Here is a 13,804-nt window from a genome sequence, read left to right on the forward strand (position 1 = left end):
CAGGAAGGAGCCACTGGAGCGCAGCTGAGCGGGAGAGGCGCGGGGTTCCCCGCCAGTGGCGGGACACGCTGCATGTGCCTGGGGCGGGCCAGGGGGCGGGAGGCTCCGCGGGGAAGGCAGCGTGCACGGCTGGGGCGCTGTGTGCGATCCGGCGGCGCGGCCGGGGCCTGCTAATGCCCCCGGCCCCTGCGAAACTGCTTTTTTTTTTTGCTCCGCCCCCCCCCCCTTCTCCATGTCCCAATATTTCATCCCTGTGATCTGGTCACCCTATTTCTTTGTCGCCTGTCTGCTGGCACTGCTATGTTTGATATCATAGGGCCTGTGTAACACTTGCTTCTGAGACCCTTAGGATCAGCTTCATTTCCCTGCTGCATAAACATCCTGCCCCCAGGTTTGCAAAATGGACAGAAACTCCAGCAGCTTTACACAGCTCTCTTCAGCATTTACCCGCAGGTACAAATCTGACTGACTGCAGAGGAAGAGCGTCTGATAGCATTTCTAATATGGCAGCAGCACAGTAGAAAATTTCTTAAATTCTCTCTCGGGTATTTATATGGCCCCCATTACTCGAATATCCGAACACCTCACCATCTTTAATTTATTTATCCTTGCAGCACCCCTGTGAGGTACAGAAGTGCTATAATCCCCATTCTACAGATGTGGAACTGTGGCACAGTGAGGATAAGTGACTTGCCCAAGACTTCACAGAAAGCCTGTGGCAGAGCTAAAAACTGAGTCTCCAGCATCCCAGTTAATCACTGGACCATCCTTCCCTCTCTATTCCCTACAAATGCACAGGGAAATAAAGAGATTACACACATTAATATTTTGCAAAGTTTTATTCGCAAATCAGAATGACAAATATATTTAATGCGTTCTGACAGAGTTTGTATTCTTGCCAGGTACTCAATAAAAATCTGAGTATTTCTCCTAAAAACCATAGGTACAGAGGTTAGAAACAGCACGGGTGCGCCAATAATAAAATATCCAAATTATGTCAATTGACTAAAGAATAAATAAATATTTTATTATAAATCAGACTATTGCATCCCTCTTCTTCAAATTCCCAAGGGGCCAGGCATGCATTAAAAATATAGATCTTCTCCCAAAGAGGCAAGTCCTGTAATATGTGCAACCATTATAATGAAGTAAATTCTTACATTCTACTTTCAGTATCAAGGGGAAACTCAAGGCTGTTGTACTAGGATAATTGTATTTAAGATTCCAAATCATTAAGAGTGAAATTCACAACTATGCACAGAGCCAGGACGAGGACTATGAACCACGTAAGTCTTCTAGATAGAGCTTAACTAAGTGGTGCTTATGCCTGATACTCGCCCTTCTGCACAGGAGTGAATTTCACCCCAACAGAATATATAGGTATAGACTCCAAAGTTACAAATACATTTGGAAGGAAATGTACTAGTAAATCAGTGACTAGAGTTTGCACCGAAACCTCCAAAATATACACAGGCATTGAATTAGTATTTGAAAAAAGATCAGGAAATAGTTTTGCTCAAATATGAGTGTTTTCTATAACACCCCCTGGTGGTTCCCTTGCACTGAACGCCACATCCCACACAAGTCATGTGAAGCTACAGGCTCACAGAACATAGTAAGGAAAGGAGGGCAATGCTGTTTTATCTGAGAGTGACAGTACAGTTGTGGTTATTACTGCATACTCATGTCCTTAGTTGTACAGGGGTACAGCCAAAACTAAAGGCCAAAATCCTGAAAAATGATAACTCATCTTGACTTCAGTGGGAGGTGAGGGCATTCAACTCCTCACAGGACTGGGCCCAAAGCAATGTCTGATGTTATAATCCAGGATGTTACTATAACCAGGGCTCAGGGGCCTGATTTTCATGCAGACTTCAAATTAGAGGTGTGGGTGCTCAGCATGTCTTTAAATTCTTTCTGATAAACTCAGGCTAATCGGAGCACCATCACGTGGGACAGGACAAAGAGAATCCTGAACTTAGAAACTGGGAGACAAGTGGAGGAGCCATTGATTTTTCAAATATATATTTTTAGTGTTCTCTTTATAAATATTCCTCTATAGAATGAAAAGAAAATAGTTTTCCTATGCACTATTCTCTCTTTATGTATCCATTACTACAGTGCAAATTCACTTTTAGTCCAATGTTTAAGTCTACACAACCTATTTTTATATATTTTTATATAAAAAAAAATATAAAAATAGGTAACTGAACAATACACTGAAGACTTGGTCTCCATTAGCTTGTAAACACAGAGGTACTGGGTGAGTGAGTAGAAGAGCAAGTATAATTTTAGATGTGGAACCAGGAAAATAACAATAATATTAAGGCAATGGTACATTAAAATATCAGCACAACAGCTAATAAAGCTATATATATTTATTTGAGTGTGGTATATTATAACATATAGAACACACTACGGACAGTGTTGGAAGTCCTCAGTATGATTGTACAATATACATTTATCAAAACCTAGGTTTTAATATTGAATTTGTACCATTTATGTTAATGTAATATTATAATCCCCTTTCATCCTTAATAGTCAATTGGGCTATCTAGAATACTGCATAAAACAGAATTGATATTTTGCTTGGTCCATGTGATATAGGTGCATTGTAGCCAGTGTTCAGCAATTACTGGCTGTCTGGATACCTATTTAGAAAAGTGATAACGGCTCAGGACTTTAGAAGATGGGAGAGATGAAGAATCAGATATAATGCATACTGCTGTACAAACAGTGTAAACTAATTAAGGAGGGTTTTAAAGATGTACATATGACCAAGTGGCTCGGACACATGAAACATCCCTCTCCTGAAAGTGAACACAAAAATAAATTCCTTGTACACTGAAATAAACACGAATTCTTAGTGACCTAAACTGTAATCATTAGAAAATTTACCTTAATTTGGGAGATATTAAATATTATACACAGAGAACTGTAGAGAGTAAGCAAAGAAGAAAATGGGTAGAAACATTGCTCTGTTGGGTACCTGGCTGACTCTTCAATATAAAAAGTGCAAAGAGAAGTGTTTGTTCTGCAAAGTGATGCTGACAAGTAAGCCAAACCCAGCGTTCCTCACAATGCCATTCCGGTGTTCAGATGCTGCTGCAGTACCTGGTCTAGCTACAGAAGGCAGTTGTCCTCAATTAAAAACAAGGCTTAGTACTCAGGGAACAGTTGATCAAAGCAGAATTAAGTTAATTTAAAAAAAAAAAGTAGGCAAGCAATCTCAGATTTTACAATAAACATTCCGAACAAGGCTCAAGTCCATATTTCCAATCACCTACCCTAGACTTTTCTCCGGTGGCCTATCAGCATAGTATCTAAGTGCTGGTTCAGATTTGTCATGCACAATGTCTGTCTAGCTCTCAGTAATCTAACCTTTACTTCACTATCATCACAGTTGGGAAGCAGGCACTACTGCTATGATAAGTGAATTTTTGGAAGCAACTTGTAACAAAGACAAAGATGTAGCACTTATTTCTCTGTGGGGAAAGAGAAAAAGGAGCTACCAAGACAATGCCAGTCACTGAGGCTAATGACAGAGCAAGGAAACAGTAGAAACACTGAGGCAGAGCCTCAGCTGGTCTTAAATTGCCATAGCTCATCCACTTCCATGGAGGCAGGACACGTTATGCCATCTGAGGCTCCATCTCAAAGAGTTTAGAATCAGACTTCTGAACAAGTAGAACAAGGTAAGGGAAGTCAAGAGCAGCAAAGAACGTATTGTAGAAATCTAGATGAGAGAAAAAGATTGCTGCATAATTCTGATACCCCGTAATTGGTCAGTTAGGCATTGTCTTCAATAGGAAAAAAGGTTTGTTCTTAACATGAATTAGCTATCACAAGGCAAAATCCTAGTAAAGACAAGGCACTTGTAGTTTTATCGTGAGTTAGCAGATAAACCCTAGCCACCCCTGTAATCATAACCTCAACCAGCTAACCTGTGCAAACAACAAACTGCCTTGTCTTCACTAGGGTTTTACCTTGTGTTTGGTAACTCAAATTCGGAACAAACCTTTTTATCCTAGTGAAGACAGGCTTTACAGGCTGAGGATTACCATAGACTTAGCCATGGTCTAGAGCACTGTTGAACATGAGGTAGCCTATTTTTTACATCAGCTGCTTCAGACTGTGGTCTGACATTTGGTGGAAACACTCCTCTTTCCGTCCCTTTCCTTCATAATCCTCCTAACCCTATTTTCCCTTTTCTCCTCCGGTCTTTTCTAACCTCCCCAGTTCTTTATCTATCCACCCCCTTCCTAGCTGTCCCTTTCAGTCATTCCTCCTCACTGATTACTTCCCACCTATTTACCATTGTGCCTCTAGCTCAGTGGTTTGAGCATTGGCCTGGTAAACCCAGGGTTGTGAGTTCAATCCTTGAGGGGGCCACTTGGGGATCTGGGGCAAAACCAGTACTTGGTCCTGCTAGTGAAGGCAGGGGGCTGGACTTGATGACCTTTCAAGGTCCCTTCCAGTTCTAGGAGATGGGATATCTCCATTAATTTTTTTTTTTTTTTTTTTTCCCCTCACACTTTCCTTTCTGCTTCCACTTATGCTACCTCTTCCTTCTTGGATGCTGGATATTTCCTCCTGATGCATGTACTATGCATGTTTTTATCCCCACTTAAAAAAGGATATAAAGCTATGACTCAAACTTGATTTTTAATGCTTTGCAAAATGTTCACAGTGAAACCTGAAGCCAGGCAAAATTCACCTGGGTTATGTTTCAACACAAACTTGCAATTCTAACCAGTAAAAATCTCAAGCTTGGGATGACTGATACAAAACCGTTCAAATCAGGTGAAATTTTGTAGAACAAACAGTTTGCTTTATGGTTTTAGCTACATCCAACCCAAAATAAAGGGTTGGTCTCCACATATTTTTGGTATCAATTTAACTATATTGACTTAGAAACCAATATAGTTAAAGTGGTGCAACCCCCTAGTGTGGATGCAGTTATACCAGTATAGAGCTTATTTTCACAGATTTATAGAGAGTGGTCCCTAGGATAAAGCACAAATAGTCATTGGTCCAGGCAGACAGAGTGTGGGACTGACTCTATAGCTGGTGGCTGAGGCACTCACATGGGAGGTGGAAGTCACCAGATCAAATCCCTGCTCCAATGACTATTTAATTATTTATACACTGTAAAACTGCTTCAACAGGAGAGACTGAGCGAGCTCAACATCAGAATATTCCATAGCCCAGTGGCTAGGGCACTTTTTTGCACTGAGGGAGCCCCAAGTTCAAATCCTTTCTCCATCTCAGGTAGAAGGGGGAACTGAATCTGGGTTTGGCATGAGTGCCCTAACCACTAGGCTAAAGCTTATAAGGAAGTGGCGGCATCACCACTTCTCCAATGGCATCTCAGTCTTTGGAAAAAAAATTTTTTGCTCAAACTATTCAGTCCTTTGCATTGATTCTGTGAATAGTTTCAGTTTGTTGACAAATGCATACTGTTTGCTGCAAAAAAATCCACCCAGGTCCACTCCTTACACCATTTCCATGCTATCAGGCTAGCGCCTTCGATGATAAAATGGAAAAACTTTTCATCACAACAAGGATAGCGGTATTATTGCAGACACCTCTCAGACACGTGTATCTGTGTTACTAACAACAACAACAATTATTTGTAAAAGTTTGCTTAAGAAGCAATAACAGCTTCACTGCCATAAAGGCTGATCCTTTGGTATTAATTCACACATTCTTATATATGGCTCAGAATGTGAATTGCGCTACACTTAAGAGAATGTCAGTGAAAACAATGTTCTGGATACAGGTGATATCACAGTTCACAGATGAATTTGAAGAAGAATGAAAAGCTCTACAAGTAAAATTATTCCGATGGTGTCGGTGCTGCCGCACTTCTCAGGGAATCCGGACTCCCGAGTTTTGTAAGTTTTCAGCGGATCTTGAATAATATTATGCAGGTGTTCTGTGTAATTTGAAAAGCGAGCAGCACATCATCACTGAATCTGACCATAAACCAGCTCTGCTGTTAGGGCTGCGTTTTTAGCCAAGATGAGGTTTTCCTCCCATGTCTCTCTAGTGTGAATACTAGATACACTAAAATATGCTGCTTTTCCTCAGATGAGTGCCATTTCTTTGGGAAAGATCTTCTTCCTGGTCACTTTCACAATTTCTCTGAAATAAAGAGGCTGTCATGTTTCAGTCTGCTGAATGAGATACAGAGCTCCTACATAGATTAGCAAACACATACTTAATCAGTCACCTATGGGGGGGATAAGCAGGAGAGCTAAGAGAAACATCACTGAGGTTCTCTAAGCTGCATTGGGGATATTTTCCCCCTCAACTGGAGGCCACAGCAAGACACAGGATTCTAGACGGGTTTATCCACTTTGCGGTGGCTGTTCCCAGATGAGATTATTGGGCCAAAACTAAAATAAGTGACCTCCCAGCCAAAGTACAGCAGATGGCCTGTAGTGGGGTTGTTGATTTGATCCTAAAGCAGGATATCCTTGTTCCTATTTTCCTAGGAACAAAGCTCACAGTCAAAACAGCCTGACAGAAACCCCCACTTTATCTTTGGCCTAATGGAGACTAGGCAAATGCATGTAAACAATAAAGCAATAAATGAATAAATAAATAAAAATAAGGCCCACTAAAAAATTATAGATGGTATAAGAACCTATATAGAATAGAATACTTAGACAAAAATGCATCAGGAGTACATAAGCTTGTTATACTTCCAACCTAATGAATTTTTCAAGTCACGTTTCTGCAAACCTAAAGTTTAAGCAATACAAACTGTCCAGCGATGTGCTCTCATGAGAAGCCATTGAACACGAGGATGGAGCTCGGCTGTTCTCAGTGGTGGCAGATGACAGAACAAGGAGCAATGGTCTCAAGTTGCAGTGGGGGAGGTCCAGGTTGGATATTAGGAAACACTATTTCACTAGGAGGGTGGTGAAGCACTGGAATGCGTTACCTAGGGAGGTGGTGGAGTCTCCTTCCTTGAAGGTTTTTAAGGCCCAGCTTGACAAAGCCCTGGCTGGGATGATTTAGTTGGGAATTGGTCCTGCTTTGAGCAGGGGGTTGGACTAGATGACCTCTTGAGGTCCCTTCCAACCCTGATATTCTATGAACACAAGGATTTTCCCATTTTAGATAAGACCTTTTATATTCAAGTGCTTCCTTAGTCCATGTTTGCTCACATAGTGAGCCTCTATTGAAGTCTATTGCAAAATCCCACTGGCATCAGGAGTGCAAGATTGACCTTTAGCATCAAATTCCCATTCCCTATGCAAAGCCCATTTACTTTGGCTTTGCATGGGGGAAACTACAATACATAGTAGGTTTTGGGATGAAATCCTCCCTTCCCCACCCAGCCCAGAGCAACTGCACCCCCTCGCCTCTCTCAGTTAAGGGTTTGATACGATGTTCATCACTATGGTAGCCATGTACCTAGTGCAACTTTCATACTACTCCCCCATATCATAATTTTGGCCAGTGAATACAGTTTGCAGAGCCACTAGCCACTCCTTGCTCCCCATTTATGCCACAGATAGCACTGTTGGAGCAATGGCCCAGGGTACAAAAAAAGTACAGCAGCTCATAGTCTGGCTTCTCCATGGGTTGACTACCCAGAACCATGGCAGTTCTGATGCTTTTTGGACCTTCGGTGCCCATGCTAGGGGAGCAAGATTCGCATCGCAGTAAAATGGTTGCTTTTCCCTTCTCTCTTCCCTTTGTTTTTTCAATGTACCTACCAAACTTTCATCCTGCATCAGTGGGACCTTTCTCATCTGTGAGCGAGATAAGTGGTTGCACAGTGAGACAATACTGTAAGAGAGCTGGGGGAGGGGGAGAGATGAGAATTAAGTGACACTTGCAATGTAGAAATCCCTAACATACTTAATACAGCTATAGTGCTTTACAGCTTCAAAGCACTATGCAAACATTAGCTTGCCCTCGAAGCCCCTCAGGATAAGTAAGTATTACCACATCAGTATTAATGTCCCAGTGCCGTACCTTCCATCGCCTTCTGGCATATTGCCTTTTGAAGTTTTCCAAGTTAATGACAGATTCTCGCCTCACCAGGGCCTGCCGCTTGTCCATTGGCTGGAAGACAAGAGATGACAAGTTTATTGCTTAGCTTTCCCTAGGGACAGAAAGTAAACATGACTCTGCTTGTGTCAGTTACACACTGAACTGAGTTAAAAACCAGAGAGAGGAGCTCAGCTGAGGGAGAAGTTCTTGACTGTGCTAATTCTTCAGAATGCTTCCCTCTGCTGACCTGTAGCACCTCTGTCTTATCTGGATTGAGCCTGAGCCCATTGGCTTTCATACAAGTCCCTTTCTCTGAAAGGCATTGGGAGAGCATGGAAAGGGCTCCATCAGGAGCGGTTGAGAAGGAGATGGAGAGCCGTTGTCAGCATACTGATGACATTTTAGCCTGTAGCTCCACAGCCTTCCACAGGGATTTGACAAGTGTCGCTTAGGAATGATGACAGAACAGAACCCTATGGGGTTCCTTAGTCAAGGCCCTTTAGGGAAGGAAAGAGGTAGCCTGGCTCTACCTCTGACCCCTTTGGAAGGAATGAGCATTTAAAATTAATTCCATCCAGCTGCCATAGTTAAATGCATAAGGAACCCTCACAATCCATGGTGCTGACAGACCAAGTAGTATTAACTTGAACATCTGTCATAGGGAGCTAGGAATTGTCATACCAGCTCAGACCTGTGATCCATCTACTCCAGTGTCCTGACTCTGACACGCATTCTGTATCGGTTTAGCTTTTTAAAGCCAAGCCACTGTTTCAACTCCTGAGAGGGTTTAAGGTCCCATCAAAGGCAAAATCTCAGATCAGCCTTAACGCTAGAGTCACTATTAGTTCCTCCAGAGTAAAGGGGAAACAGACGAGTGTACTTCTTTCATTGTTCAAGCGGAGTGTGATGCTTAAAGTAAACAGCACAAATTGATTCTCTGTTCTAATGTGCACAGCTTTTTCTAGAGATGAGCCTTAGTGACAAAGTTCAGACCCTAGATCTCCAGCTTTGGATGTGTTAATATTTAGGGTTTCCACGTTGGACCCTTTAGAAAGCTAAGCTTCAGCCAAAGTTCAGAGTGGACCTTTCCCTAATTTCAGATCTCTTCCCCCCCCCGCCCAGCATGTCTTTTTGATGTGCAAGTTTACTGGGTTTACTATTTACCAGAAGGATTTGATAACCCCACCTTGATAGTGCTGTTTTGTGCTACCAATTGACACAGTAACTTTTTGAGGGCCTTACTAATCCAGTTTTGAAACTGGAGACTGTATACCGTATGAACAAGAAATACTGAGAAACTACAGAGATCTACATGTCCTCTGCTACTCACACATCAAATTGTAATGCACCAACAGTGTTGCTTCTCCGCTGACCCAGGAAGTAGGTCAGTAGAGTACTGAAGCAATGGCAAAGACCTGAATAGGCTACAACTATGAGGGGTTTGCTGAGCAGTGAAACAGGACATAAGAACAAAGTTATAACAAAGATAGCTCTCAACTGGGAGTGATTTACAGTACAAGAGCTGGACAGTTAAGTAAGATGGATTGCAGGAGGTGCTCATTTAGGTTGTGAGACCAATAAGTTTGATTCAGAACTGAACAGGAAAAGTAACCGAATACATAGGTTTCATTTGTATGCTGCCTGTCCTGAAGTATCATTTTCATGAAATAGTGCAAACTAAAAATGGGAACTTTTCCCAAACTCCTGATAATAAAATGAGAGAACGTTAGCTGACATTCAATATCAGTTACGGTACACATGCTACATCAGTAAATGGGGCCCAGGGAACTTATGTTGTAAGTAGATGTTATGGTGGTGGGAGACCCAGAAATGCTTATATTTAATTGGACTAGAATTAAACAAGAAAGGAAATAGAAGCACCAGAGCAGGATGGAAAGTGCACCCTCAAAGATTTAAACATCTTGTCAGGAAACTGGTAATATTGTTGAGCAGACACATTCGCTTTCACACAAGCTATAATGCTGTTAAACAGCCAACACCTATAACAGGGTACAACACCACATCTTTTCTTGTCAGTTGTTCTGCAATTTGGCTGTAGCCCGTCTGCTAGTGTATTTTACAGAATCTTGATAAGAAAGGGAGAGAGAGCAAGGAGGTGCCATAGGACTCAGAGTTTTAAAGCTTTATGCACATGTATTCTGAAATACTTGTCAGCCCAAGGGCAACCTCAGAGTCAGCAGCATCTAAGTGCAAGTTGTTGAGCTTTGGCTCAAAGATTTTAACAAACATTTTTATGCAACAGACGAAAGTATGTAACAACTTGAAGATATGTTGTAAGATAGTCATGGTTTGATCATCAGAAGGGTTGAGGTTTCACAAATCCCTTTCAAATGGAACCTTGTAGCACTCAGCACTTCTGAAAAATCAGGTAATCAATGTAAAAATGCCAGAGGATTTACCATAGTATAGCAGAGCACGACACGACCCATCCTTCAGTCTTGGCCAATACCTGACCCTAGCCCTTCTGGGCCACCAGAGGGCAGGGAGGCCATATGAATAGGACCACAAGTTAAATGCATACTTTTTCTATAGAGCAGGATGTGAAAATGTCAATTCTAAGAACACTTTTTGTGGGAAATCCAGGACAATTTTCACTGTTGCACAGAGAAATGTTTAAAGCCTAATGGCAAACACCTGAACCATTTGCACTGCTTCTGCTTCCCATCATTCTCTGAAGCTGTCCTCAGCTTTGAAACCTGTACAATGAATACAGAGGCTGATATTTCATCTCCAGTGGCAAAGTATGTCAATACCTCTGATAGAAAAGAGCTGAAATTATCAGCCTGCCCTCCTTCTCCGGTAAAGATAGACAACATCTGTGCACAATTGACCCTGGATATTGAAGCATGAGATGTTAGTTCCCCACATTATAAGGAGCTAGGCAGCATGCCACAAATGTGTTAAGTCAAAAAGACTGGTGAGAAATCAGGTTAGACCTACAAAATGTCACTGTTAAATGTCAGTTGTACAATTGTCAAAAACATTTAAGTGCTCGTTCAATGGCAGAACCCTTGAAGCTCCACCAAAATAATTAGTTTTATGATACTCCAGACTGTTGTTAATCAGTTGCCCCATATTGCTAAGTACCTTGCAAAGTCCTGATCTTGTCATTCTCAGCTGGACATGATCCTTTCTCAGGAGTGGTACAGCAGGGACCTTCTTCAACTCATGAAAAAAGCACAGGCCTTGAGGAGTGGGTCATAATTAGCCAGACATGCTAAAGAGCAGAGCACCTGCTCTAATGTCCCTTCTGCTCTGTGCCAGTATATCCATATGCAGAGATAATCCAAATGGACAGAAATATGGGGCCAGGGATGGGGCAGACAGATTCTGTACACTGAGGGTCTTTTCTCCAGATTTTGAATCTTACTCTATTTCCTTATTTTTCAAAATGAGGGGAAGAGAACCTCGATTCTGAAAAAGTTGTCTAGTCCCTCTGGAAGTGTCCTCTTCAACATACCAGGCAGCACTGGGCAGAGCTCTAGGTTTGGACTCTCAAAGAAGCCTGACACTCAATGACAGTTGAGCACCTCCCTCCCTCAAGTTCCCTTGAAAATTACAAGTGAGATATAAGATTTATTAGGTCCTTGGTAAAATTTTCATTTAAGCACCTAAGTGACTTTTGAGCCTGAGTCCCTTTTTCAAAGATATTCAGGCATCTTACTCTCATTGATGTCAGTGGGAGTTAGGCACCTAAATATCTTTGAGGATCTGGCCCTTCAGGGGGAGGGATAGCTCAGTGGTTTGAGCATTGGCCTGCTAAACCCAGGGTTGTGAGTTCAATCCTTGAGGGTGACATTTAGGGAACTGGGGTAAAAAAAAATCTGTCTGGGGATTGGTCCTGTTTTGAGTAGGGGGTTGGACTAGATGATCTCCTGAGGTCCCTTCCAACCCTGATATTCTATGATTCTACTTAGCAGCCTCAGTCTCATTGAAAGACAATGTCACTTATGCCCCTAAGTCACTTAGAAACTTTTGAAAATTCTACTTCCATCCCATCTAATGTAGAATGTAAGTGTCTCAGGATGGGGTGCATGTCTATTCTCTGCCCAACACCAGACACAGCTATTGTGCTATAGACAGGTGTAAAACAAATATATACATGTGTGTGGTTTTTCACTAGTCTCCCAAAGTCACTATGTGAACATGGCACTTTCTGATTCATCATTCTCTGTGAACTTAATGAGAATACATTATTGCTTTGTAGATAAAAATAATAAACAGGATTATTCTTATAATCTTATGAACAGCAGCCCATTACATTTAAATCATTAGCTTTTCCAGAACAGAGGAGTGGGCTTTTGCGGGGAGGGCGGGGTGGACAAAGAGAAAAGTCTGACATATCATCTCTCCCTTTGTCCTCTTTGTTCAGAGCTTGATTATCAGAAAAGGGGGATTTTGGCCACTAGAACTGGAGAGTTTGCCTGAAGCTGTACAGAGTGACTCTCACTTTTACCCTTTTAGGGAAAGCAACTGCATCCAAAACAAGGGAGATGTCATGCTAGGAGTGTACTACAGGCCACCTAACCAGGTGGAACAGGTGGATGAGGCTTTTTTCAAGCAACTAACAAAATCATCCAAAGCCCAAGATTTGGTGGTGATGGGGGACTTCAACTATCCGGATATATGTTGGGAAAATAACACAGCGGGGCACAGACTATCTAACAAATTCTTGGACTGCATTGGAGACAACTTTTTATTTCAGAAGGTTGAAAAAGCTACTGGGGGGAAGCTGTTCTAGACTTGATTTTAACAAATAGGGAGGAACTCGTTGAGAATGTGAAAGTAGAAGGCAGCCTGGGTGAAAGTGATCATGAAATCATAGAGTTTGCAATTCTAAGGAAGGGTAGAAGGGAGAACAGCAAAATAGAGACAATGGATTTCAGGAAGGCAGATTTTGGGAAGCTCAGAGAGCTGATAGGTAAGGTCCCATGGGAATCAAGACTGAGGGGAAAAACAACTGAGGAGAGTTGGCAGTTTTTCAAAGGGACACTATTAAGGGCCCAAAAGCAAGCTATTCCGCTGGTTAGGAAAGATAGAAAATGTGGCAAAAGACCACCTTGGCTTAACCACGAGATCTTGCACGATCTAAAAAATAAAAAGGAGTCATATAAAAAATGGAAACTAGGACAGATTACAAAGGATGAATATAGGCAAACAACACAGGAATGCAGGGGTAAGATTAGAAAGGCAAAGGCACAAAATGAGCTCAAACTAGCTACGGGAATAAAAGGAAACAAGAAGACTTTTTATCAATACATTAGAAGCAAGAGGAAGACCAAAGACAGGGTAGGCCCACTGCTTAGTGAAGAGGGAGAAACAGTAACAGGAAACTTGGAAATGGCGGAGATGCTTAATGACTTCTTTGTTTCGGTCTTCACCGAGAAGTCTGAAGGAATGCCTAACATAGTGAATGCTAATGGGAAGGGGGTAGGTTTAGAGGATAAAATAAAAAAAGAACAAGTTAAAAATCACTTAGAAAAGTTAGATGCCTGCAAGTCACCTGGGCCTGATGAAATGCATCCTAGAATACTCAAGGAGCTAATAGAGGAGGTATCTGAGCCTCTAGCTATTATCTTTGGAAAGTCATGGGAGACGGGAGAGATTCCAGAAGACTGGAAAAGGGCAAATATAGTGCCCATCTATAAAAAGGGAAATAAAAACAACCCAGGTAACTACAGACCAGTTAGTTTAACTTCTGTGCCAGGGAAGATAATGGAGCAAGTAATTAAGGAAATCATCTGCAAACACTTGGAAGGTGGTAAGGTGA

General features: G+C 41.9%; 1 protein-coding gene across 1 annotated transcript in view; it reads right to left on the bottom strand.

Moving 5' to 3' along the window:
• Nucleotides 1-820: 820 nt before the first annotated feature.
• Nucleotides 821-13,804, bottom strand: part of DAPK2 (death associated protein kinase 2) — an 89,423-nt gene continuing 76,439 nt past the window's right edge. The window contains exons 10-12 of the mRNA XM_054042709.1: nucleotides 7,996-8,085; nucleotides 7,734-7,817; nucleotides 821-6,147 (exon numbers count right to left, since the gene is read on the bottom strand). Of these exons, the coding sequence (XP_053898684.1) occupies nucleotides 6,070-6,147; nucleotides 7,734-7,817; nucleotides 7,996-8,085 (252 nt within the window). The 3' untranslated portion in view covers nucleotides 821-6,069. The remainder of the gene's footprint in view (nucleotides 6,148-7,733; nucleotides 7,818-7,995; nucleotides 8,086-13,804) is intronic.

This window comes from Malaclemys terrapin, chromosome 10 (genome assembly GCF_027887155.1).
Source record: "Malaclemys terrapin pileata isolate rMalTer1 chromosome 10, rMalTer1.hap1, whole genome shotgun sequence".
In the NCBI taxonomy this organism is placed as follows: domain Eukaryota; kingdom Metazoa; phylum Chordata; order Testudines; family Emydidae; genus Malaclemys; species Malaclemys terrapin.